General features: G+C 44.5%; 2 protein-coding genes across 2 annotated transcripts; one reads left to right on the top strand and one right to left on the bottom strand.

Annotated features, from left to right (window-relative positions):
- Positions 1-6: 6 nt before the first annotated feature.
- ACO2 (aconitase 2) lies at positions 7-21,048 on the bottom strand. Its single transcript, XM_080348650.1, has 18 exons — positions 21,008-21,048; positions 14,930-15,072; positions 13,595-13,853; positions 11,251-11,343; positions 10,102-10,260; positions 9,551-9,701; positions 8,163-8,267; positions 7,808-7,899; positions 7,419-7,524; positions 6,177-6,334; positions 5,032-5,105; positions 4,220-4,331; positions 3,896-4,018; positions 3,550-3,705; positions 2,210-2,401; positions 1,255-1,387; positions 819-940; positions 7-407 (listed from the first exon to the last, which is right to left on the bottom strand). Exons 1-18 carry the CDS (start codon positions 21,041-21,043, stop codon positions 264-266), a joined length of 2,358 nt encoding a protein of 785 aa, XP_080204776.1. The 5' UTR covers positions 21,044-21,048; the 3' UTR covers positions 7-263.
- Positions 20,873-27,989, top strand: PHF5A (PHD finger protein 5A). Its single transcript, XM_080348662.1, has 4 exons — positions 20,873-21,450; positions 22,790-22,813; positions 24,219-24,385; positions 27,285-27,989. Exons 1-4 carry the CDS (start codon positions 21,399-21,401, stop codon positions 27,372-27,374), a joined length of 333 nt encoding a protein of 110 aa, XP_080204788.1. The 5' UTR covers positions 20,873-21,398; the 3' UTR covers positions 27,375-27,989.

Genomic DNA, 27,989 nt, shown 5'->3' with positions numbered 1-27,989 from the left:
TGGTTATTTCTGAATATAAATAAACTGTGAGATAACTGAAATTGCGCCAAAATAGAAAAAGGGAGCTGGGGAATTTAAAAGACAAAAGTAAGCCTAGCTGCACTCCCTTTTCATGGTGTCAGTGAAGAGGAAGTACCATAACAAAAAGGAAGCTATGGTTACATTTGATCAGACATTTATTCCAACAGTAGGCATGGAATTGCACTTTTCATGAAAACGCCAAAGCTGAATCGAGTCCAGTGCACTGGGGACATTGTGCGCACTTAGCTTGATTTCTGCTGCAGCTCCTTCATTCTGTTCAGGGCACTGCCAGCCTGAAACCACTCTATCTGTGACTCGTTGAAGGTGTGGTTCAGCATGATTGTTTCTTGGCTCCCGTTGGGATGCTTGATGATGCATTTCAGGGGCTAAAAGAAGAAGAGAGTTTTTATTTTTCCCTCCTTTTCTTTCAAGGGAGCAAGTTAACTCAAGCTTCTCACAGGAAAATTCCTACATGTTTTTAAAGGGTTGACAATGAAAGTTCAGGGGGGCCTTAACACAGAAGTGTGGATGCAGTTCCTTTTAGGGAACTTTTAAGGCAAAAAGTCCAGGAATTCAGAATATTGTACAAGGGTTTTGCATAACCATTCAGAATAATGCGATCTGACTCTGACTTGCTCTCTAGCCCCCTGGTGCCAGGCGTCTCACCTGGCTGACAGGTGGCACTGCCCATGGGTGCCTGAGCTGCTTCAGGCCCTAAGCGCACAGCACGACACTGTTCCTGGTCAGCGGCACATCCCTGTCCGCCAAACGCAATGACAAGACACCCGGATGGTTACCTTTCCTGGTGCGAAGTCTGCCAGCCCCACAATGCTTAGCTTGTCCACAGGATGGATCTTGTTGTAGTCCGCTGGATCAGCGAAAGTGAGAGGCAGCAGACCTTGCTTCTTCAGATTGGTTTCTGTGGAGAGCAAACCACCAAGCCCGCTTGTAACAACCCACTGCAGGGGGTCAGGATTACCTGCTGGCTGCCCAGTGCTTCTCACAGTAGTATTCCAGCAACAATTACTACCTTTGTAGTAAGATCAGCACATCCACTGTTTGTGGCATATCTAACGAGATAGGTAACAGGGTTCCTGACAAGGGGGACCATGCGATCTGTCAGCAGATGGGGTTTTTGCCCATAGGTGTTGAGCCCTGGGGCAAGGTGAACACCCCTCGCACCCAAACCAAATCCATCCTGTTTACACACACCACCGGGGAAGAGTGACTCACCATGGATTCTGGCAAAGCTCTTGGTGATGATGACCCTGCCCCCCAAGTGACGCGGCTCCAATGCTGCGTGCTCCCGGCTTGATCCCTCACCATAGTTTTCATCCCCAATAACCGCCCATTTGACACCCATTTTCTGTGACAAAAGAAACAGATTTACATTGCTGCAGTTTCTCAAGTGAGGAATTAACAATAAATACCCACTCACACATCTGATTTCAGTGCTACGCTACTGACATTGCTGTGCTATGGCACCTGCTCCCAGAAGGCTCCCTTTGGTTCTGAGGAAGGACAGAAATTAAGGAATTAAGTGCTTTACGGCAGTTAGGCACTGCTGTCCTTCTCTAACAAGGGCTGATAAGGATTGCCCTTGGGACCCAGAGCAAATCCTTGCTGCCACCTTTCCTTCCACAGTGCTGTGCCAGAGCAGGGCTCACACTAGCCATGATCCCTGCTCTACTTCTGGAAGTGATATGGGAAACTCCTCTCTACTGGAACAACCAATCTGAGACCAGTGCAAGGCTGTCCAGGGGCTGAAAGGACATTTCTTGAGGTTCTAAGCCAAGTTTTAAAGAATGAAGGGGACAAGATTAAAATTTATTTAAACATTAGATGGGCTGCAAGTGAAGCACACCAGGAGGCGACATTTAGTTGTAGCCTGATGACACTCATGCCTTGGAAGGTGTTAAGTCTCTACAGGAGTTCTTCCCCTTTCATCTGTTGTTTCTAATCCCCTCTGGATCACAAAATCCTCCTCCCTCTTCCCCATAGCAGGTAGGGAGAGAATCTCCTACTAGAACTGCAACCATCAGAGTAAATCCCAAGAAAAAGCCTCAATGCTGAGTGAATTCACAGCTGCTGTTACTTGACAGCAGGAGGGTGAGATCCTCAGTCTTGGCACAGACTGCCCAAGGCATAAACATCCTCTTAAAATAGATGAGTCAGGGGAAAGTCTCACCTTGTAGTAACGGGCTGTGTCTGGGACTGGCCCAAACTCCTGGGTTAGTGCATTCCTCACAGAGTTGGCTTTGCCATTTTCAATGTTGATGGCGCCAATGAGCAGGTTGTTGGAGATGTTGTCCAGGTGGCCACGGAATTTGAGCCATGGTCCAGCTGCAGAAATATGATCAGTGGTGCATTTCCCTTTTACCTAAAGAGATGTAGAAGAAAATAATGTCTTAGGATGGATCAGTGACTTGACCCTTCCTTAACACTTTTTATTCTGAAGGATCCTCACATCTCTTTTTAAGGGCATGAACACAAGAGCACTGCATCTGTCACAGGATCAAGACACTAAAGCAGAACATAATGGTCATTCTGCATGCGCTGAGTAGGAAGAACGTCCCTATTCCAAAGGGCAACTTAAAAAAATGAGCTTAGCCATGACACCTCCTGCCATGTCTTCCATTTCCCTCATCGGCAGGCTCTTCAAGTGCAAAAAGCAATTAAGCCCTTCTTGCTACAGCTCAGCCTCCCTGCTGGGGGAGTGCAGCAAGATGCCAAGTGTTTTCTTTAAGTTTCCAATCTGCACATAAGTCTTCTCAGCTTGTAAGAACAGAATTCCCAACCAGAGATAATGGCCTCCCAGCTGGTAAGTCCCAAAGTGCTTGCAAAGGAACTGCCTGTGTCAAAAACTCAAGCACAGCTCAGCATGGCCCTTGGGAGTACCTGCAACTCGCTGCCGCTGAGCATCAGCAGCGTTCCTGAAGGTCAGTTCCTAAGGGACTGCATTTCAGAACCCACCGCTCGATTAACTGAAGTTTTCATCCTGTTAACTCACTACAGGCAGTGAGAGGAAACCCATGTCTTAATTAAGAGACTGAAACACAATGTTTAACTATCATGAAGTAATTTCTCTTTCTATAAAATGGGAAGAGAACACACATACTGATGGATGAGAAGTCCCTAATGACCTCACTTCAGCCAAAATGCATCTTGGAACAGTCAGGTATTAGAGATGCTAATTAAAGAACCCATTCACCTTTCTCCTGCAGTTTATAACTGGGACAAATTCTGCAGACTCCGTGGTATGGGCAGGATTGTATTACATGGTATAACAAGCTTCATTTTTCATGGTATTAGCTAACCACTAGACCAAAGGAGAAACATCTCTTAGTTATAACAGAAGTATCAGAAGGAAACAACTGGAAAAAAGGAGGATTCTTGCTTCACTTTCCATAACAAAGTGGTTGTAGGGAAGGGAATCACAGATAGCTCATCCAAAACTTCTAGCAGTTCATGTGCAAACTCATTTGAGCAGTCCAGCCATAGCTCATGTTCCCCCACTTCGCTCCTGACCTTGATGAGGATGAGCATGTCTTCTAGATCCTTGCCATCCCACTTATCGAAGGGCTCAAGAAGCTGGAGGCGCTGGCTGGTGGGGCTCACATCCACGTGCTGCCCACTGCCATCCTTGGGAGGGTACTGATAAGTGTCCTGGCCTGGGTCAAACTCCTTCCAAAGAAGAAAAGGAAATCATCAGCCTCAGCCATCCTCACCAGCACAAGAAGCAAACAAGCCAATGCAGGCAACTGCACCCATTCTAGCTTCAACACTAAGGGAGAGGTCAGTGCAAAGTTCCCTTCCTACATGTGAACACTAGTGACAGCCCTGCCCTCCCTCCACCTCCAGACCAGGCAGTTACCAGTTTGGGCAGCTCATCTGCATCAGGTGCTTCTAGTTTAAACTTCTTCCCATCTGCTCCTGTCAGGTAATCTGTCTCGGGGTTAAATTTTAGGGTGCCAGCAAGGGACAGGGCTGTGACAATCTGAAAGAAAAAAAAAAAAGACAAATTTCAAGGCATATTCTACCACCCCCCATCTCTTCATTTGAAAGTCCAACGCCTAACAGTCTCAAAGCCAGCGGTCAAGCTACAAAGCAAGCTACACTGGGTCTCTTCTGCAGGCAGAAGAATTAGCTCCCAAGACACCGTGAACTATTCCACAGCCCCCTTCTGGCTGTTTCTTACCTCCGGAGAGGTCACAAATGCGTGCGTCTCCGGATTGGCATCATTGCGACCTGTGAAATTCCGGTTGTAGGATGTAACTATTGTGTTTTTCTCTCCTTTCTTGATATCCTTCCTGTGAAAGAAGCAAGCATGCTCAGTAAATGCAAAGAGAATAACTGCTTCTAGATGTTTCACTGCTAAAATCCCCCAGCATGGTTTTGGTAGCAATCACTATCTTTTGGAAACATGTGCCTGGACATGTTTTTCACCTTTAAGGACAGACCCAAACCCAAGGACAGTGCAGAACCAAGTCAGACACTGATTCCTGGAGTAGTTTTCATTGCCCAAGTTGTGCACTGTTGGAACTGTCTAAACAATAATCAACTCAGTACATTGCTTCTGGACATCCCACCATTAGCAATGACAAAGCCACACAAGAATATGTCCCACATCCCTTCTATTGGGAATTTTCCTCCCTGCCACTCCAGTGACTGAAGTTGGATCAATTCAGTTTTTCTGTTTTAAAAGGACCATACAAACTCCAGTCCGCCCTCTCACAGATAACAAATATCTCTCTCCATTTTTGTCTACTTTAAGAAGCCTCCAGGTGTGGCCACACTTGTGGCTATTCTGCAGCTTCATTTGTCTAAAGACTCAATATAAATCTGCAGTCTTTCTCCTCCTCCAGTGCGTATCAGAAAGCTATGGCCAATGGGATTTTAAACATTTATTTTTAATTCCCAGTGCATTACATTTACAATCAAATTTGGCTTTACAGAGCACTTTAGGAGCTAAAGATACAAAGCTAGAGTGAGGTCCATCTTTCACATTACCTGTCCCACTGGCCAATGCACGGCCCACAAGCGTTGGCAAGAACCAGCCCTCCAACATCTCTCAGGATTTGCGCCTAGGGGTACAGAACAACTTTGTTACCAGCAGAATGTCTGAAATAATTTCTGGGGTTGCTCTTTCAGGGGAAGGGGATACCTGCCTTCTAACAGAAAGCACCAAACCCAAGAAAATTCCCCTCCTTGTTTCACTCACAAGTTTTGAGTCACTTTTACAAATACATAGGGTTTGATCTCAATAAAGTTGGAAGTTAATGCTGGGCAAGAGCACAGGGTGACTTGCCATGATGTTCCCATTCTCTACCTAATTCAGCAATCCAGTGACTCACAGATACTTGCCTGAAGGGCAGCGTCTGGTCTGATTACTATCCTACATGCTTCTCATCCATGTAAGGAGAGAACTGGCGACAATGCAGGCAAGCGTGGATGCCTGCTCAGTCCCTTCAGCAAATAATTCAATTGAAAGGGTAGCTGATAAGGAAAGGTTGACTGTGGACTGTATTGGATGAATATATCCACATGTAAAGACTTGGTCTCCAAGCTGTGACAGCATCTAACATTTACTTAATATTAGAACTAATTAAAATATAATTTTCTGCACAGAAAAGAGGAGAAAATAGGTGATGGTTCCTCTACAGAAAGTATCCTTTTAAATAAAGTACGTGTTTTGCCAAATGTTTAGCCTAAAATGGGAACCAACTTCCAACAAAGGGCTTGCTCACATCCTAACCTGTTCTTAAAGAAGAAAACTGGATTGCAGGTGGGTGCCGGCCCTTCATCGGCCATGGCCATCCACAGAATCCCAGGAGCCTGAGTCATCCCTTCCTATGCATTCTGTTATCTCCTCAGGGCCCCAGTTCCTGATAAGTGTCTCAGCTCTATCCAATGCCAACCTTGTCTTTATATGCCCAAGGTGGCAAAGATACCAGATCAAAACATTGTCAAGGGGACAGCAGGATCCTCAGGCATCATAAGACAAGGCTGGTTACTACAACAGTGATTGTGCCTCTAGTGATAACTGAAGACAAAGTTTAAGAGGTTTCTGTCAGTTACCTCTGGACTCCTGAGTACTGCCTGGAAGAAAGTTTAACACTTTGCTGTCTGGAAGTGTAAAAAGCCGCCATACTCACATAACCATCTCTTTCAATGGTGGCACGGATCTGCTCTGAGCCTGGTGTGACTGTGAACTTAGATTTGCACTTCAATCCGTGCGCTAGTGCCTGTTTTGCCACCGCTACAGAACGTCCCATGTCCTCATAGCTGGAGTTGGTGCAGCTGCCAATCAAGCCTGTGGTGATTGACAGAAACAGGGAGGTGGTTACTGCAGCCTCGGTTCTAGGAAGCTTCTCCCTGACCCATTTCTCATCAGAAGAAAACAAGGGACAACCACCTTTTCTGCTGATGAGGAACTGAAACATTTTTAGGTAGTAACACTGTCAAACCTCCCAGCAATATACAAGAAATCCCTTGTCCAGCTTTGGAGGTTGCACAGCAAGAACACACTACCTGGTCACTAGTCTGGTTATTGTTTTACAAGATCCAAGTGTCACTTACTTGTACTTTGGTTAAGTCACTTACTACAGAGAGCTATTGTTCCACAAAGACAGAACAGGCTTCACATAAAGATGGCAAGAAATGGGGGAAATTATGAAAAAAAGGCATCCTTTGTTACAGTATGAAGACCACACGAGGACATACTGCAGTGTCCCAACAGCATTCTGGTGCTAACCAGCAAAACATAAATTCTCTTTCAGTTACAGCTGCTCCATCCTATTTGTAATGCTATAGAATAATACATTTTCCACCTGAGATGTGGCCTTTACAATTTATTTGCATTCTTTTCATTCCCTCAGCGAGCAGCATTTGAGAAGCCAACTCAAAGGTTGCCAGCCCACAAGTGAGTATATAAATATCCAAAGCCTGCTCTTTAGGACAGCAAGTACTAACTTTACCCTGTCCTGAGAGCTCAACAGCCAACTGCTGGGAGGACTGACAACCAACCTCCTGACAGATCTTTGCAACAGACAAATCCCTGCAACAGACTTTTAACAAAGGTGCTCTTCAACAGGTAACATTTCCTGTCAACCCAGTAATTCAAAAGTTCCCAAGAACGGAAAAAAAACTCATCTGCCTCTTGAGATTAAGATTCCTCCTACTGTCCTAGATCTCATCCCACACACCTGACCCAGGTGGTCACTAATCTTCCCAGCAAATTCACAGGGCTATGAAGAGATGACACTGCGGCAAAGTCAAGGAACAAACAGCAGTAATTGAAGGATTTGATCCCAAGCTATGTGACCAACCGCTTATCCCAAGACAGCAACATTTACGCCACAAGGATGAAGGCAGAGGAAAGAGCAAATGCTACCCACCAACTCTGATATCAACAGGCCAGCCCTCCTTTTCTGCCACAGCACCAATATCTGACACAGGGTGCGCCAGGTCTGGTGTGAAAGGTCCATTGATATGCGGTTTCAGCTTTAAGAAACAGTGACAAAGTCAGAAGTTACAGTAGCCAAGAAAAACCCCAAAACACAGCAGTAAGTCAATTAGTTTTGTAGCTCTATCTGGAAGCTGTTTAAATAGGATTCTCCTACACGAAAACCGGAGCAGCAGCTGTCAGTGAAGCAGAGCTGAGTGGTTTTTGTATGGTCTAGCATAGCACAGAGGGTGTCACATCAAACTCCCGGCTTGGTCCGCTTTCACACAAAGCAGAATCACATCACAACATCCAAGATGACAAGCATTAAGGAAGCCTTACCTCACTGAGGTTGATTTCTATCACCTGGTCGTAGTGACAACCAGCATCTGGTACCAAGTGTTGCTTGAATTCATCTGCCAGTGCAGCTATGTCTGGAATAAGAGAAAATGGAGATCTGCAAAGTGCAGCAAATATGAAGAGAAACAAAAAAAGCTTGGAACAGGTATGCACAGGGCGTCCACCATATACTTCCCCAACCACTTCATCTACAGACTTCCTGCTTGTACTAGATGACCTACAGGATCATGCAAGGTCAGAAGTCACATCACACACTGTTGTGGGAGGATGCTGCCCCCAGAATACACCTTCACTTGAACCCACACATTTACCCAGTTCGACCCCCAAACTCTCTTACCAGCTCGCCCAGTCTTGCTCAAGTATTTCTTCATCCGTGCGTTGTAAGGGAAGATCGATGTGGTAGCTCCAATTTCAGCCCCCATGTTACAGATTGTTGCCATTCCTAGAGGAGTGAGAGAAGAGACCACAGGGTCAGTGAGAAAGTCCAAGACCATCCAATTCTCCAAAAGTCAGGCCCTGGAAAAAACAGCAAAGCCAAAAGAGATCAGGGCATTAGCCACAGAAACTTAATGCCACGGCAGAAAGGACACACTGTCTAGGTAATGACTGGCTCAGCCCCAAACGTTTCTGATTGATACAGTGCCTGTGACAAGATTTTTCTGCAAGGAAGGAGCTAAAAGCTACACTGATTCCTGCAAATACTGGAAGGGATGACAGGGAACCCCCTGTCTGCACTGAGCACCAAACATCTTCACAGCAGTGAGCAGTGCCTCTGCTACCTGCAATGAGTGTCCCAGCCCTACCTATCATCTCATTTAAATCTGTGAGAAATTTTATGTGTTGAATAAAAAACTTTCAGTGACAGAACACAACAAAAAAACCAACAACATTTGTTCATGGCAGTGGGATCACCCATGCCTTTCAAGGACACAGCAATGAAGCTGTAGAAGCTGCTGTTTGACATTTAACAAGCCAGAAGCAGGTATCAGAGGTCAAGTTCTTCTAATTTCACAGAAGAAAAATCCCAAATTGCTCTGAGTTTGTAAAATCAAATATTACAAGTTGTAGCCAAGCCATGCAAATGGAGAGAAGCTCAGCTTGAAGGCTGCACTTCAAGCCAAAGAAAGGAACGCTTTTTGTAACCTGGTCCTAACCAGCATCCTTACAGACAACTGCAATTTTTGCTGGTTCAAATTCAGCACCCAAGACCCACAACTAGCTAGTGTATGGCTGCATGTTACTAACTTCTGCTTTCTGGTCTGCCCTCTGCCCTGCTTTTCTAAAAAGCTTTTTTTTCTTTATAGCATCTATCACACATGTATGCCCTTCAACCTGTTTCTTTCCTCTATCCACAGCCTATTTTAGGCTGAAATGAAAATGTCATCCTTTATCTCTGACATCTCCACCCCCTAAGCATACGCAGGAATACCTCCACCCTTACTCTTATCCTGACACCCCATCTTAAAGGATTCTTCACAGCTAACCATTCAGTGTTCTCAAAGTTACAAAAGGATTTAATGCAGAGAGGTCACTTTTTCACCACGGCAGTGCTGTCCTGTTACTCCATTCTCACCCAATCTCCCAGTTTGCCATGCTCTAATCTCTCGGCCAGGCTAAGGGAGAACATTTAGCATTTCTTGCCCGATTCCCTTCCCAGCCCCCACAGACAACTCAACACCAGCTCCAACAACAATCCACTGAGATAAGAGATTTGTGTTGTCTTACCAGTGCAGGAGATTGAATCCACACCAGGCCCGTGGTATTCGATGATAGCACCTGTCCCACCCTTGACAGTGAGGATTCCAGCCACCTTCAGGATCACATCTTTAGGAGAACTCCAGCCTGAAAGCTTGCCAGTCAGTTTTACACCAATAACCTGAGCAATGTTAATGGAAAAAAAAATACTGACATCATTTCTTTTCAGCAGCCAAAGTAATTCCTCAGAATTTTTCCTAAGAAATCCGTGGGGTCACAATACCAAAAAGGATAAAATCCTGAAGTATCAGAACATGTGCACAAGGGCTGAAACCACTGGCAGAGCCAACTGAAGGGAGAATGATACTCACCTATTGTTCTCAGTTCCTGAGTAAAAAGGCTGGAAATGGAAACTCAAAGCCACCAACGAACCATAGACCAGCCGTTTAAGCCAGTGTGTGCTTACAAACAAGACTGTAATGGTACATAATGCCTTACCTACATAGCCCCTGAAAAAACAACATTTCTTACATATCTTAAATCTCATCCATCCCACCAAATATTAGTATTTGTGCTCCTACCTTTGGGCACTTGAGCTCCCAAGGGATTCCTGCCATGACATCTACAGCATCAGCTCCACCCACACCAATGCAGATTCCTCCCAAGCCACCTCCGTTGGGGGTGTGTGAATCTGTGCCGATCAGCATAACCCCAGGGTAGGAGTAGTTCTCCAGAATGATCTGAAAATAAAAAACGCATTGTTTGCTTCCTTGTTTGTTGGGAAAGGAGGGGGAAGGCAACAAGAAAGGACACAAGAACAAGAATTTACATCAGTTTGTATTTGCAGATTTCAGTAGCAGGAACGTAACTGAATTTTTTCTGGATTGTAAATTTGCTTGTGTTTCAAACTCCTTCTGGAGGATGTAATGACAGAACAAGGTACCAAATCTCAGCCCACGGATCCTTGCTCATCCCAGGACAGTAAGAAAACTTCATTTTCTACTGCCTGCAGCTCAAAGGAACAATGAAAAATGTTCACTGGATCCACAAAGCAAATCTACCAAAAGCAAGTTAGGGAAATCATGCCAGAGCTGTTGGTCTTAAAAAAAAAAAAAAAAAGCCTCATTAAGTGGTAAGTTATCCTGGGACAGTCATATTCTTTTGAGGTTCAAGATTTGGAAATTGTTGGAAACTGTTTTGCATTATATTCAGTTCACATAGCAACTCGTTATGTGTTGCCATTCTGTAGTACTTAAAGTAAGCTGCTTTGTTTGGTGTCCTCATGTACTCCCCTGGCTTTTATGGAACCAAACGCATACAAAATAACCCTATAAAAAGTATGTTCCGAAAGCTGCTTTCCTTACCACCAAAAGCAATTCACATTAGTCCTATGTAGCCAGCCCCATGGCATCACCTTACTGTCCCAACCGTACCAAGGGGAGCCAAGCCACAAGCAGTTAAGGTATTTCAAGCTTCCGTGATTCACATGGCATGCTGCTGGCACTGCCTAATCACGCATCAGGTTACAGTTTGACCAAAATAACCTTTAAGAAAAACCACCGCTGTCAAGATAACCGAGAGAGAGCAAGCAAGAAACCTCACCCGCCTCAAGGAAAGCAAGTTGCTTCCCTAAGCTGGTGAAGTTCTCTAAGGGTTTGCACTTGAGCTTCACTATAAGGTAAAAGAGCCACTGCACGTTCAAAGATTGCAAACATACCCACACACTTTACCTGGTGAATGATTCCGGACCCTGGTTTCCAGAATCCCACTCCATACTTGGCACCAGCCGTTGCTAGAAAGTTGTACACCTCCTGGTTTATTTCCTATTCATGCAGGGAAACGCACAGTATTAGTAACACATTTTGTTCTTCCACACATCAAGAGCTCATTCAAACACATTTCAATCCCTCCCGTGCCTTTCTGTAGTTTGCTCCGCAGCTTTGCAGCAGCTAGAGGGAGATGCACAGCACTCTCTAAAACCAAAAGGGATCTAGACGGTTTGCCAGTCAGTTCTAACAGGCCATTTAATTTCATCCAACTTGCAGCTCTACTAAAGCATCTTTTTCAGTTTCCAATTCCAACTAGCACAAGGGAAATAGCACAATTAAAGGAAAACCCTGACAATAAGACACTTACAAATGCTCTGCTCATTTCTTGTATTCTCAGGGTTTTTTTCCAACCGGTTTCCATCTCTTTTTCTAACCCCTCCTTCCTTGTCTACCAGCTGTTCCTTTTGCTTTGCAGATGGTTTGCAGACATTTCAAACTCTTTAGATAAGCATTTTGGCTTTATTTTTACAGATTAAGAAATGGAACTGGAAGTTGCTCGCTGCTAGGGGATTTGGTGGGTGTCATTCCTCATTCTACCAAGCCCCCTGTTTAAGACTCACATAATGCTGCCTTTCTTGCTGCACTATCACCATTATTGGTGGCGGTCACACCATGAAAATTGTTTGTGAGAATAACCACGGTTGCCAAGGAAGTATGACACTATTATGTCCTGATAGTTCTTGGCAGAGGAGTGGCAGAGTAGATAAGATAAGTGCTAGGAGGAGAGAGTTTCTTAAAAGAATGTTCTCATGCAGCTACGCTTCAGAATAAAGAGAAAGGGGAAACTGGAGATAATGGAGGAATTGTCTCAGCACACATTTGCTGAAGTTTCCCATGAGGTAGCAGCAGTTCTTTAAGCCTCGTTTTGCACTGGATGTCAGGTCACTTCACTCTGTTTGTGCATCCCTCCCCCAGAAAAGCACGCTGATGTGCCAGGAGCAGATCCAAACCACCCTCCGGCCTGCCAGCATTCATTGGGTGCCAACTGGCAGCAGCAGAAGCAGAACCCAGTCAGAAGGTGGCAGGACCTTCACTTGGTCTGCTCAGAGCGGATGGCAAAGGAGGGACTCAGCTCGAGGCTGCAGCAAATATAATTGCACCACAGAGAACAAATGCAGGACTAGGGCAAAGGGGAAGACAGGAGGTGAAGGGAAGAAAAGAAACTCTCTTATTTAGTAAGTCTCAAATTGTTAATTGCAAATTTAGGACTGAGACAAGCGGAGCAAGAACTCCCCAAATTCACTCCTGAGTGGTACAAGTTGCTTTACTGTGGCCAGAAGGAGGAAGCCAGAAACAGTTACTTCAACATCAGGAGTTTCTGAGGACTGATATGGACTAAAATATTAAAACGCAGCCAGGCCCCTGCAAACTGTTTACTGTTTGTAAATTTTGGTGTCAGCATCCAAGGCACAATCTCTCCTGGCTCTGACAATGGACTCGAGCCAGGTCCACTTGGAGTAACAAGATTTCCCCCACCTCCCTGCTATGTTAAGAGAATGTTGTTCCTTGGTAGATGCACTGTGGTATGCAGGAGAGAAGTGAATGTGCCTACATTTAACAGAAGGCCCTACGGAGTAATAAGCAGTAAAACAGTGAGCAGGACACTTTAAAAAGGCAGTGAATCAGCAGTTGGACAAACAGCACATTGAAATTCCCAATTAAAAGCCAACATCCTCCATGCTTTTATACACATCGATACCTACCCTCACTAGCCCTGAAAGCTACATGTTTTAGTGTTCTCAGCTAATCGCTAGCAAATGGTTTGGGAAATGAGCGTAGTTATTTGCTCCTCCCTCACAGGATACACCAGTGGAAAGCAGACTCATATTCAGGAAGCTTTTCACGCTGCCACACTGCAGCATAAAGAGCATAAGCCTCTAGAGTAATGTGTCTTCCTTTTTTCCCCTTTGAAATAGATGCTTCCTCTTCCCTTAGTTGAAATATCTTCTCTCTCTCCAGAACACACATATCACCTGGACTTCCATCATTAACAGATAAAGACTACCTTTTCCTACATTCATGGTCCTTTAAACCATATAATGGATACATCTCAGCTGAAAAACTCTAGATCTGTCTACTCTGTTTCTTTGCTGCATCTGACCTATGTACAGAGCTGACTACCACAGCCAATCTGTTACCATATCTGATTCATGGCTGTCCTGGTGGGGAAAAAAAAATAATACAAAAATCTTCCTTCAACTGGAAAGAGGCTTTCAAACAGACAGAATGTCTCTGCAATAGTGACCTTGGCTCTTCGAAGATCCTTTTCACCACCTGACTGGGCTTCAATGAGGTGATCACAGTGGATGGTGGAAGGCACAGCCACTTTTGGCAGCCCGCTGCTGATGAACTGCAGCATGGCCATCTGAGCAGTGGCATCCTGCATGGCCACGCGGTCCGGCCGTAGGCGCAGATAGGTCTTGCCCCGCTCGATCTCCTGTTTTGCAGGGTCATCCAAGTGTCCATATACAATCTTCTCAGACAAGGTCAGCGGACGGTCAAGCCTGGGGAGAAGAATTTTAGTATCTGCATCTTGTGCACTTCAACATTTGCCCTTTTAAGCATGTAACAGAATGCTTCCCTGTTTCACTCAGACTGTTAAGTCGTATTAACACACAGAAACCTGCATGGTCTTCTTACAGCACTAAAATATCAACTGCCAGTCAGCTAAAACAAGGGCTCAGTCCAGAAAGTTCAAGACCATATGGACTGATGTCACTTTGTGCTTTCTTTTATAATCTTCCTATACATTAAAAGAAACATTGACTCTGCTCATTTCTTGAGCCAGACTTCAGGACAGCAAATGTGTAGGTGAGACAGAGGTCAGATTCAATTCACAAATACAGGATATCCCACAGCAAACAAGTACAACTAAGTGGAGTTTCATGACCTCAGACATTTCATCGTGTAGCTGTATCAGTTGAGAAATCTATTTATGTCAGTGGTGAGATGTTCTGGGAAGAAACTAAGTAGATAGAACAACTTGAAATGAGAGCTACCACATTTAACAAAGGATGCAAAGTCTGAAGGACATGTCACACAAACCACTGCCAAGCTAAGTGGAGCAGGAATGACAACTTAACAGGCACACAAGCCTCTATCAGCAGATTAAGGTCACTAGGTTTACATATGCTACGGATTCTTAGCCCTCCTTCCCATGCCTAACGCCTACAGCAGAGCCCGGGAGAACATTCACTGACAAAACAGAGTGCAAAGGAGCATTAGCCTGCAATGACCACTGCCCACGTGCTGCTTCCCCAGGAAGGAGCAAGGGTCAATATGAAGGCTTCTCAAGGAGAGTATTAAACAAAGAGGACAGAACCTTTCTAGCACCTCCTCTGCACTGGCCTAGTTCTCTGTATGTTGCAGTGCTTCCTCGTAACCTTCAACCCTCCCACAGTGTCTCACCACTACCTGGGGACGCTACAACTCATGTTCCACATTTGCGACTGCCACCGCTCAAAGCTGCTCTCCCCAGTAAATATTCCCTATGCCAGAGCTCCGCAACATTTTCTTCCTCCTCTCCCATCACCGCAAAGCTAAATTCTGCATGTTGACCCCTCACCTCCTCCATTCTTACCTCTTACGGACAATGTTGATGTTCTTCTCCAGCTTTTCATAATTTATGTATTCATTAGGCTCAAAGTGGCTCATGGCCACCTTGGCCCGCTGGCACAGGACAGGAGCAACATGGTAGCATCGTATCCCACCATTCAAGGCATGCTGGAAAAAGGAGAGTATTAGCCATGGAACCTTGCAGAGTGAATTCCTATAACATATCAGTAAACCAGCTGTTTTTTCAGTTGTTATTCCTGTGATTTTACAGGCTGAGGAATAGAAAAAATTGCCAAGGTTCTTAAAGGCACCCAATGAACATTTGATCTTACAATACCATGTATTATGTTAAACGGTGAGACACCAGTTACCCAGAACAGGTAGCTTTTACCAAATAATTTTACGTTTCTATTTATAGCACCAGATGCCATAAGCTTTCAGCGAAAAATTTGCTTTCAGGCAATGCTGAAATAGTTCTTAAGCAAACACCAGTTTGCTATAGTCCTGACATATTACAGTCATGGTGGAGAAGAACCTATGCAGTTTCCAAAGCAAGCTAACCCTTTGTTTGTATTGGCTCACTGGTTTTGAGTTTGTATTGAAGGACTGGCAGGTGACACAGTGTGGGACTGACCAGACACCTGTCTGTTCCACCATCACATACTAAATTACCTATGCAGGGTCCCTGCATATCTTTACAAAGTTTATTATATTTCCACATAAGGTGAGCCACATTTCAACGCTAGCTGGAGTGACTTTGGTGTACGTGCCTGGCCTCTGATGTAATGCAGAGCAGGAGAGAGGTAAGATGTGGAACAAACACATCAGCTTCACCAACCTAGCTGCGCAGATCCACATGCTCCTTATCTTCAGTCTCACAAAGGCATCCTTACCTGAGAAAAGCTTCCCACTTGCCCTGCACGTGAGTTAACAGCAAGACTACACTGTGAGCTGAACGCATCAGCAGAAAATGCCATGGAAAAGCAGCCCAAATTTGGCTGGGCAGCCCCCACGGGGAAACAGTTCCGTAGAACATGGGAGAAGGGCAGGCTATGGCGACGCACCTCAACAGCACCTGACCTGAAAGAGGTAGGTCAGTGCCCAGGGTTAAAAGGTTCCCATGCAGCTTTGAAAACTGAGTCAGAGGGCAGCCTCCAGAAAAACTTCCAAAGGAGCTGGCACATGCATTTCTTATATCCTTTGAAAGTCCCAGTCATTGGCACTAGAAGTCTGGAAACAGACTGAGGACAAGACTTCAGAGTTCTTCCTCCTCCAGTATTACACTCTGATCTTAGTCCTGTTTTTTCTATTCATCCTCTACTTCAGCATTATAAGGTTTTGATAAGTGCAGGTTAATAAACACAGAAGTATTGCACTAAATATCCCTTTGGTATGTATGATCATAAATCAGCAAATATCCCTTGCACAGGACCTACCACTGGTTTTGCCTTATCAAAAATGCTAGTCAATTCTTTAGATCCGTTCGAGCATTTTTAATTTTTTCTTGTAAATATTTTTTCCAGTTTTCTTGTTACCAGCATTGAAAACATTGCCTGAAATAATGACAATCAATGAGACGTCATCCATTTTTATCCAAATCTCTTGTTTTATTGTCCTTTTGATAACATCTGTTAGTATCTGATACAACACAAAGTTCAGAAAATTGAGGCATGACCAGAATAGCCAGCACACTGGCAATAAAGGTGTACTTTGTTGGGTTTTTTACCAAACAATCCAAAGCTATTAGATAAACAGCTTTTGGTAGGAGCCACGCAGACCTACAGCAACTGGACACAACTTTCATTAAAGAATATCTGAAGTAAGTGAACGCGGTGGTACAAGAGAGGGCACTGCTCCTCCAGGAGTGCAAACGAAACCCAGTCATCGAGTTTCACTGTGCCGCACTTTAAGCTTAGAACTTCCAGAACGTCACAGGTGTCAGAGTTGAAACTTTTCCTTCTTGCACCAAAAAAAAAAAACACCACCCAAAAAAAAAACCCTAAAAAAAACAACACCAAAACAAAACAAACAAAAAAAAAACCAACGAAACAACCTCAAATGAACAAACCCCAAATCAAACACAACCCAGCTTCTCATTGTTTAACACACATAAGCTGCTCTTTACCTAGTAGTCATGTAACTTCCATTTGTTTTGTCCTGGTTTTTTGTTTGTTTGTTTTTTGGTTTTTTTTTTCCTTAAGCATTTACTCAGCGTAACTACTGCTGTGCAAATGTCTTTACCTCACAAGATACCCATGATCTTGTGAAAGTCTCCAACTGTTGGAGTGGCTGGAAAAAACACAGAGAGATTTCATCAGTGTTCATGGAAAAATAATCTCTTCTCCAGACCAGGAAAGGTATTTTAGTTTAATGCAGCAATTGCTTCTTTCCCCACCCCACAAACTAACCCTGGAACACAACTGATTAATGGAGTTCCCCCTTATCACCCGGTAAACTGAAAGTTAAATTTCACCATAATTCAGTGTACAGAAGAACAGATTTTCAAATCCAAGTAATGGCAGAACCTTCATAGCATTCTAGTCTTGCCTGGGACCAAAGCTGACTATGATAAAAATCTGAAGCAGGGCTCTCCAAATAGAAGCAGACACAAAGAAATTTTTCAGATAGAATTCAGATTAAATATTTTCAGCTTGAGCATACATGTCTATGTACCTTTTTACTTCATGAATTGGCTCCATTAAATATACTCCATGGCTCCATTCAAATACTTTATAAATATTCTAATGGTAATCGCAGAAGTAGCAATAGAAACTAGTTGACTTGTGCATGACCACAACTTCAGGCTACCAGAAGTGGGAAGGGAGAGTGTTTGAGGTGAAGGATCCTGTAGAGACTGACAGAGAAGTCTGGAAAACTGAAGGTCTGTTTCTGTGATGGCCAGTAAGACTGGGGGAAAAAATAATCACTGTGGTAAATCAATTTCAGAAGACTAGAGAATCATTTTTGCCTACATAACACTGATAAAAGGCACCTATCAAAAAAGTGCTATCTTTTTTCTACTGGGCTCTAAATCTCATCCCACATCTCCACTCTGCTGGGAATAAATTTGATTTGATATGGTTGTTCTCATGTTGGTGTCCAGCAAACCTAAGGATCCACTACCAACAATAAGCAACAGCGTACACTACCTGGTTCAAAAGGTTGATCTCTCCTAATAAAGAATCTGCCATATATACCTGATCTAGTTGAAGATGTCCCTGTTCATTGCAGGGGTATTGGACTAGATGACCTTTTAAAGTCCCTTCCAACCCAAACTATTCTATGGGTCTATGATTCTATATCACTCATCACAACTGCTGATTCTCCACCTCTGTCATTTTTCCACTGCATACTCAGAAATGGGGTGGTAGAACTACAAGACTAAGGAAAAGCCACAAGCCTGAGAGTTTCCAGTTTCATTCCTTCTTGCTCTTTCCTGGAACAGTAGGTGGTCTGGGGGGCTTCTGTGGTGGTTTTTTTACTGAGTAGTGAGAAGTGCCTTGAGACCAATTGCCAAGGGAAACAGGCAGCGAGCATTCTATACATTTTCCTTTTTATCCAGGAACTGTTAATTTCCAAATTCACCACCCAGCAAACAGCTGCAAAGTGATCTCTTCTCATCTGGCATTAAATTTGTTATCCCAGCACCTGAGTGTCCTTATTCAGTAACAGAAATGGCAGTCAGTAATCATTACAGGGCTCCTAAATCTATTGGTATTTTGGCAAGTGAATAGCTTCCTTAAAAGACACAAAAAAGCCAGGCTATTAAATGGGTCATTAATTTTGAAATTTCTTTATAATATCTTTACAGATTTTCAAAGCTCATCTTGAAAAGGTAGCTATCTCACATTTACCTCACTACAGTGAGGAGTCTGGATTCAAAAACTAATATTTTGGCAGCAGATATGTTAGACAAGTCCACTAAGCAAAACCTCATGTTCAAAAGAGCAGCAACTGTACCACATGCACTCCTATCTGGGAAATCAGTCCTAGAAATCCTAGCTGAAACCCAAAATACCATGTTTCCTCATCCTCCTTGATCTAAGAACACTGGCCAAGTTTTCAACGTTCACCACGATTCAGCCTAAAAAAAGCAGTGTGGTATAATCAAGTTGCAAATGCAGTCTAATTTTCTAGACCCCACCTCCAAAGAGCAACCAAAATTAGGGTTCTGTTGACCACTTCAGCTCTAGCCAACCCTGCTGTGTGCCAGCATACACAAAGCTGCCCATACATAATGCCAGTACTTACTCAGAAGGCCTTCAAAAAGACTCTGATACTTTGTATGGTTTAGAGTTTTACAGTACTGCTCTTTTAGTCAAACCGCAGCCAACGTGGCTTGAGAAATGGGATGCTACTGAAAGCACCTCTCACATAGGTATGAAAAAGATCTTGACCCTTTGAGGCTATTAGAAGAATTGTACTTTAAATAGAACAGTCAGCCCAAATCAGGCTAATTATAATTTATTTCCCTCAGAGGTAAGCAGTTCCAATTCCAAAACAGTTCTAGGATGGGAGATGAGTAGTTATAATACGTGCCACGGTCAATGCTGGCACTATCACAATGATTGGCAAGGTGATTCTCATAATCATTAATTTCCAAGCTGCTATGCATGAGAAAAAAAAAAAAAATTGCCTCCTAAAGAGATCATCTAGATACATTTGATTATGATCACAGATTTAGTCTTTCATAGGACGAAAAAAACACATGTACCCTGGGCCTGATAATAGAAGACAGCCTCCTAGAATACTAAATCCCCATATTCAATGTGGTAGCCTTTGTTTTATATTATACAATATTAATTTTAGTAAATGACTGCTTGTTCTCATACAATGACACACCATAAAATGAGAACCAAATCATTAGCCTAATAAAGGAATTGTCTTTGTTTTATGAATAGTGATTTCTGTTCAAAGTACAAATGAAAAACTATTTAACTGTTGAGAATTAACACATCAAGTTAACTGAAATGGTGCTATTCTGCAACTTTTGCTTAAATTAAAAAATCTATATTCTACTGAAACACCTATCTCTAAAGTAAGGAAGAAACATAAAACATGAATTAAGCTTCACAAAGTACTTTCAGAATACTAGAAGCCAAGTTCTTACTTCGACTCTTCAAGAAAAGGGAACACATTAGCCAAGGTCACAAGTGGCAAACAGAGAAGTTCAATTGCCTGACTTGATCATGTGCTTTACTAAGGGGCACACAGGCTTCCTTATCACCGTTAGCAACCCTAAAGAAATAAAATTGCAGCCTAACATTTGCTTTCCAGGCTTTAAAATACCACAAAACCTTTATTATTGAGTACACATTAAACATAATAATGTCTCAAGTAAGAGAATCTCTGTGGTGAGTTCATATTACAAGCAAATGTGATTTTCTAGAGGTCATGACAGTCAAGGCTGTGAGAGTCACTATCCCTGCCCCGGGAAAAAAGGCAGTTTATGTGCCTATTCTGGCTGCTTTTTTAGTTTCCCTACATCCCGTTTATATACAGACCATAGCATATTTTTCATCCATGAGCCTCTGTTCACACTAAAAGTAGGATTTTTGAAGCAATGTTGCTGAAAGAGAGGCTTTGCACTCACACAACGAGGAGTCACCTTGTGCTGGTGCCCGCTGATAAGGGTAGGAAATAGAAGACGAAAGACAGAAAAAAGCAAGGCTCGGGGAAAGGCTTTGTATTTCACCGCTAGGGCCCACGCCCTGGGGCTCACCGCGCCACCAGGCCCGGGGTTCGACAGCGCCCACAGCCACGGCGGCGGGGTCCGGCCGGGCCAGGCCGCCGCCCCGTTCACCTTGCGCTCACCTTGAGAGCCGGCCGGCCCGGCGGCGGGGCGCACCCTGCCCCGCGGCCCGGGAGGCGGCCGCGCCGCCGCCGCCGCGGCCTCCCCGCCATCGCCATGGAAACGGGGCGCGGGGCCGCGCCGGGGACACGCTGACCTACAGGCGGAGGCGGGGACAGCCGGGTTCGGCCCGGAATGCTGGCTGCAGCCCCCCGCCCACGCGGCGGGTAACGGCCCGAGCCCCGCCGCGGCCTCCTTCCTCCCGCCCGTTACCGCCGCCCCCGCGCCCGCCGCCCCCGCCGCGCCGCTCACCCGCAGCCGAGCCGCCAGGACGCAGTACGGCGCCATTTTGTTCACTGACAAAGATGAAGTCGCGCCCCGATGGCGTCACGCGGCCCTTTTCATACCTCCGGCGCGCGGCTGGGGGCGCCGCGGGGCGGGGCTGTGCAGGTCCTGGCAGGGAGGTAGTTGCGGCAAGAAGAGGGGCACCGGCCGCGATGTGGGTCTCCTCTGGGCGGGGGAAGGTTAACGGTGGAGCGGCTCCGCGGAGAGAGTTTTCTTGGCAGCCCTCCGCACGATTTGCACTTCAGCGTTCCGCTCCGGCGCGTTGGCGGGCGCTGTCCTCACCCCAGCCAGGACCGCGGGCAGTGGGAGCGCGGGTGGGAGGTGAGCGCGCGGGGCGGCAGGCGGGTGTCGCGTCGCCATGGCCAAGCACCACCCGGACCTCATCTTCTGCCGCAAGCAGGCGGGCGTGGGTGAGTGAGTGAGTCCCGCAGGGGCTCCCCCGTCCCCCTCTCTCCGCTGCGGGGCGAGGGAAAGGCGCGCGCGCGTGCCGTTAGTGGCCGTTAAGCGCGCGGCCGTTAGGCCTGGCGAGGGGGATGGGGGAAGGGCACACCCCCCCCGCTCCGCCCTCATTCCTCCCTCCCTATTTTGTTTCATTTGTATTTTGATGTTCTGCCGTGTTTTAAGCGTTGCTCCCCGCAGCGGCAGAGATGGTTGTGTAAGGAAGGCTCCCGGCCCGGCGCGTTGCCCCCGGGGCTCTGGGGCTGCTCTGCGCAGAGCTGAATGGCTTGAACCCAGGCCAGCCCGGGGCTCTTGTTCCTCAGGTGGGGAGAAACGTGGATTAAATTGATGGCTAAACACAGAAAAGTACTATTTTAATGTACTTTACTCTTGTGGTGGCCATACCGGTGCAGCCGGGTGAATGTGCTGAAGGCCTCAGCCAGCACTGAGAGAAGCTTTCAGTCTGCAAGATAAAATTATCTTCTAGGTTACACCTATATACAGATAACGAGTTTTATTTGTGTTACTTAGTTCAGAATTTGTCCTGCTAAAGAAGTCTTATACAAGATTAGAAGTTGAGATACTTTTTCGAGATGTTTTTTCATTCCTTGGGAAGAACCTTAAACACACAATATTCAGCTGCACTGTCCATAAAAAACTTCTTTTTAGAATAGTTAATGTTGCTAACTGTCTGTCTGTGTTGAAAATTAATTTCCAGCCTGGCGAAGCCCTTGACCCTCAGACTTTGACTGAACCACTATTTAGTCTTTGTGAACGTGGACATGCAGTCTTTAGAACTTGATAGCTATGGCATTTATCCACATTACTAACATCATTGTTGCAAGTTTCCTAGACAAGTGGCAAGACTTCTAAGATATACTTAACTACCTTCATGTTCTGAAGTGAGGAAGGTATTTGGGCTGCCTTAAATCTAATAAACACTTGATTTTTTTTTTTGTTTTTTCTCATGAAAAACAGTGTAAAAGCTATGTCAAAACTTATGTGTAGAATTTCCTTTGGTCAGCTACATTGACTGTGTTTGAACTGGAATAATCAATGTGCACTTTCTTATTGTTAGTGGGCATCATTGTGCATTCACAGTGCATCTAAATTTTGGTCTTGGTAAATGTCTGCAGGAGTATATATATTGTTTACTATAAATACATTTATGCTCAAACTGTTCCTGTGGTTTACCTTTTTTTTTAAGACTGCTCACTGCAGAAGATAATTATTTGACACTCAAGCTTGTAGTGACTTACCTTTTTCTCCTGCTTTTGCCTCAAATAATTATTTTTTTTTTTCTTCTTACAGCAATCGGCAGACTTTGTGAAAAATGTAAGTATAGCTTCTACATATAGTTACTTAAGAAAATGGTGCCATTTTTAGGGCATAAAGTTTGGGTTTGGGGATTGGATTCTGTTTTTGCTTTAACCACGAACTTGATGTCGCTCGTTGAGGTGGGAAGAGTTACTTGTGTATTGCAAGTGTAAATCAATGAACATTTGTAAAGCTATATGCTCAAATAGATTGTCACACAAAGATGTGCTGTTCTAGAGTATGTGCTGCCAGCATTTTCAGTAGCTGCAGCTACAGTGACTTCTTGATTGGTTCCTTATAATCTGTAATACAAAACAAACAGGCTGATCGTTTTAAAGCAGGGAAAAAAATGCATTTTGGGAACCTAACTTCTTTATACCTTAAGAAAGGTTCCTTTCAGCATCTAGGAGAAGAAGTGGTGGGAGGGAGAACATCTTGAGTTAAAACAGGAAAAAACCCGCAGAATCAAATGCCAGTGCTCAACTGTAGCAGAGAAGAAAGAGTATGATCTGTCATTAGAACCTTGTTGGGATACATAGTAAATAAGATTACTAGCTTGTGACTCAAAAATAGTATGAAAATAAGCAAAGTGGGGAGAAGCACAGCCTGAAGCAACAAGATTGTTTTCAAGAGCACTCAGCAGTGAAACATTCCCATTGGTAGCAGTTGAGGGCTGTCGTGCTGGAGATTTAAGAGCAGGTTAGATGAGCTGTTTGTGGGAGTCCGGATTAAGATGCCTTGGGAACTGGTAATAGAATATGAAGCCTTTCATCCTTAGGTCAGTGTTTTGGGTAACATCCAGCACAGCAGAGACCATCAATGGCATCTGATGGCTGCTGGCCTGTATGATATGAGTACTTGAATTTCACTCAGTTCCTCGTGAGAAAGCAAGAGCAACTTTTGTGAAATGGCTGCTTACGCCAGTTTGCTCGCTCTTTGGCCTTCTCACAGATGAAGGATTAAAGGCACCACGAGTACAATCTCTTATCTCATCTCTTTGAGGATAGTAACTCCAGACTTTTGTTGATGTGGCACTGTGGGAGAAGCTTGCACTGCTGCTTCTGTGTAGGTAAGGACACAAGTCCTGTCAGTCCAGCTTTTTTTCTTCACAAGTGAAAAATTCAGAGTAGAAGTAATAGCATGATCTATGCAGGTGTTGGTTAATCACAGAAGTGACTTTGGGTTTATTCTCTGATTGTGAATGCATGATTAAATTAAAAAAAAATATTGCAGGCTACTGGCCCTTGTTCCTCTCAAGTCTCTGTGCAAATACAAAGTTGCACTCAGTGCCTGCAAAGAAATTTCTGCAGTTGAGTTGTATTGTCTTTGTACAGGCAAGTTCTTTGACTAGGAAGCTTTTCATCTTCTATGTAGGGGTGGAGAAAGGGACGTTCTACAACCAAAGACTCTGCTGTATTTGCAGGTGATGGCAAATGCGTGATCTGTGACTCCTACGTTCGGCCCTGCACTCTTGTGCGCATTTGTGATGAGTGTAACTACGGGTCGTACCAAGGGCGCTGTGTGATCTGCGGGGGTCCAGGAGTGTCTGACGCCTACTACTGCAAGGAGTGTACCATCCAGGAAAAAGATGTACGTTGTCATCCAGTCTACTCTTGAATTTATTATGTCTTTATTTAGTAACCATGTTTACCTTTAAGGGACTTTGAACTACTGAAATTTTTGTTGGGTTCATGGGATGCTTGGGTTCCACTACCAATATTGGCACTGGTTTTCATTACCTTGTACCTTTCTTCCCTTGTTGGTAGTTCCCTGTGTTTGCAAAACATTTTGAAGTGTCACGGCATTTTAAGGTTTCATAGCTCTCTTCATGTTGAAGGATCTGTGACTACTTTGCACTGCACGCGCACGGTTCACTTCCTTCCCACAATGCTTGAAGTTGTTATCTTGTTGATCTCTCAGCCTAGGTTTTATCAGGGTCAGAGAGATTATGAACATTGCAAAGGCTCTGGTAGGAGCTGCTTCTCACTACAAGTACACTATCAGCCACTGACCAAGGTGAAATGATTCCTTTTTTCTATAGTCAGTGCTGTTCAATCTTCTTGTGCTGAAAGATACTGCACACATGAAGTGAGGCAGCTGTTCACCCCCTGTAATGTGTTTCTTAATATCCAACACCATGAGTGCAAGTCGTGAAGAACTGCATATGAAGTGGTGGAAAGACCTTAGGGAGAAGCAAGAACAGGATGCTCACAGTTGCAACATCACCAGAATATGGACCTGGTAGCTGTGAGAGCATCTGTTAAAGGTTGTTTGGGTTTTGGTGCTTTGCAATGCCATTTCCAGCACCCCCTAATGACAGTGGAGAGCATGCTGAGAGAATGGTTCAAACTGATAAGAGGAACATGCTCATCTGAGTTGCTGGTTGCTCTCTTCAGTGCCTACATTTTCTGTAGAGGGCTGCACCAAAATTCAGGACAGGGGCAGGTCCTTGTCTGAATTTGGTCATTAGATCGGACAGGACCATAATCTTCCTTGGTATCTAAATATGGATACAAGTGCTGTGATGGTGGTGCTGCCTCCTACTAGAAATGCTGTGAGAAACAGTAGTTTTGTTCACTTGCCTTTGGAACCAAGATACCCGCCTTGATAAGTCATTAATAAAATAGGGTTGGTTTTATTTTTAACAATTCATATTGATTCCCAATAGGTATTTTTCATAACCTATGCTCACCTGTAGCTTATCATGTCTGGTTCAGTTATGAAATAGCCAGCTGCTCTGCAAAGGAGGTTTGTAGAAAATGTAGGGCTGGAGAAGCAGGAGAATGATATGTCAGAACTGAGGTATTTTGACAGCTGCTGTAGATGAAGACAGTTGCTTTGTACCAGCAAACTCAAATGTTAGGGATTATTGCAGATGTGAAGTTGCAGGTCTGAAACAGCAGACTTGACATGATTGACTTGCAGGATTGAAAAGTTCTGGCACAGGTGCAGGGTGCTTAGAAGGAGTATAGTTAAGTGCTGCCTGTCACAATTATGGTAGCTGGTGCTGAAATGAATAAGAAAAGCAGATGGACAGAACTTTCTACCTGATGCTCCAACATTCCAAGGTTTCAGTCACAGCACTTGCATCATCCTTGGAGAAAGGCTGAAAAAGATAGTGAAGCAAGAAAACAAATACTAAAATGGAAGAAAACAAATACTAGAATGGAGGAGGTAGAATGCTGTTGGGCATGAGGCAAAGGATCTAGTTACTCTTGGTACGTTTGTTCTGATGGAGGGAGGAATGAGGTATTGTTTCACCTAATTTCTATTTGTGGATAAAGGCCAAAATCCTGCCTTGTCACCAGGACAGCTCTGAGTTGAAAAAAGTAATATTTTATTGGGGACAGGAGCATGCTTGTATGCTGCCTCCTTAAGAGGAGGTGGAAGAATGAACAGAGCCCTGCAATAATGCTGTCAAGATTGTCACAGACTCCCTGGATCGTGGGAGGCAAGGCTTGGAAGAGTCCTACTATTGAGGTTCAAAATCAAATTAGGAGAGAGTAGCTAGAGATGGGTTGTGGCAGGTGTATGGGGGAGAGATGATTTCTTTCACCCCACTTCTGTTATTTCTACCACGCAGACCCTCCCCACTGAGTTGCATCTCCTGCACAGGAGCAGGTATCGATGGGGCAGCTTGGGTGCAGTTTCTACAGAGGCTGACATATGCGCAGAGGCTTTCCAAATCTAACCCACTCGGGCTTAAATAACAGCCAAGGACACGTGTTCCTCTGCCTGCTGGGCCCCTCACAGATGCTGTTGCCAGCTGCAATATTTTGCCCTTAAGTGTTATGCAGATGCTGGACTCAAGTGGCTCACGGACAAATGTTCCCTGGTACACCAAGAAGTATATCTCTGATTTGTGTATGCAACCACACCTTTGAGGTGGGTGTCCCCCACTCCCTTTCTTGCTTTCTTGTGGCTTTTTTCTCACCGTCTACTGGAATTCAGGTATAAGAACGTATCCATGTAGTTGCTGTGAATAGCTGTCCTTTTCCAAGATGACCATACAGCCTCTGCAGCAAACAATCCAGGATGCAGGAGATCTGAGATTCAGTTCTGTGTCACAGCCAAGAGGGTCCTTAAACACAAGAATGGTTTGGTGACATCTAAAGTGACAAGATTCTTTTTGGTGAAGAAAAGGAAAGGGCCCTATAAATCCTGTTTATCTTAATTTAGAAAGAATCCAGTCTTGAGGTACTGAGCATCCTTTTCATTAAACTGCTGATGTTATATGAGCTGTTTTCCGTCTTCACTCCAAGGAAGAGAATGTCCTAGAGTAATGTTAAAAAGGCATTTGTCCTCCTCTGTTCCACTCTCTGGCTGCTAGAAACCAGAACTGGAGGGCAGTTCGTCTGCACGGGTATTTGAAATATGTGTTAAGGACAGGGTAAGAAGCATGGGAACTGAGAACTGACTAGAACTATGTAAGTGATGATGTAGTTCTGTTTATCCATCTCCTAACTTACATCCTCTTTTCTTCTTACAGAGGGATGGTTGCCCTAAGATCGTCAACCTGGGCAGTTCCAAGACAGACCTCTTCTATGAAAGGAAAAAGTATGGCTTCAAGAAGAGGTGATCCTATCCATACACAGCTACGCCTCCTGTCAGGTTGGCAAGAGTCTTGGATCATCTCTGGACTTAACTATTCTTGAAAAACAGTTGATTATTTTTTTCTAAAGCAGTACAAAACCAGTAGTATGCTTGAGGTTTGAGAAGTAACAGAGTGGGGACTGAAATTTGATCAAACTGACTATCAGAAAGAAAAAATGAGGATTACTGTCTCTTGCCTTTTCAGAAGCTCTGCTAGTAGCTGTCCCAGCTTGCTATAAAAATCCTGGTGGGCAAATATTTACATGTGGAGGAGACCAGCTCAGTAAAAAGACAGGCGTCCTTTCTGATGTGGGGAAACACCCCGTGCGTGTTCTTACCAAGCCTCCTCTCAATTGTTAGAAATCTCCCCATGCATCAGTGTTGAGGAACAGAACGGCAATGCCATGTGTCTGCTCACCCCCCGCCTTCCTCCAGTATATTTCTGTGCTGCCCTCTTTTGTAAGGAACCTGCTCGTGGCTGGTGCCTTCCTAGGGAGAGCACAGCTGTTCCATGTTTTCTTTGATATATTAATCCAAGGCCCTTTCTTGTAACCATTTCTGTAGGATGCACAGCAATAAAGCTTATTCTTTTGGGTGGTTT

The sequence above is a fragment of the Nesoenas mayeri genome, assembly GCF_963082525.1.
Source record: "Nesoenas mayeri genome assembly, chromosome: 1".
In the NCBI taxonomy this organism is placed as follows: Eukaryota; Metazoa; Chordata; class Aves; order Columbiformes; family Columbidae; genus Nesoenas; species Nesoenas mayeri.
This window is presented reverse-complemented; position numbering and strand designations above follow the sequence as displayed.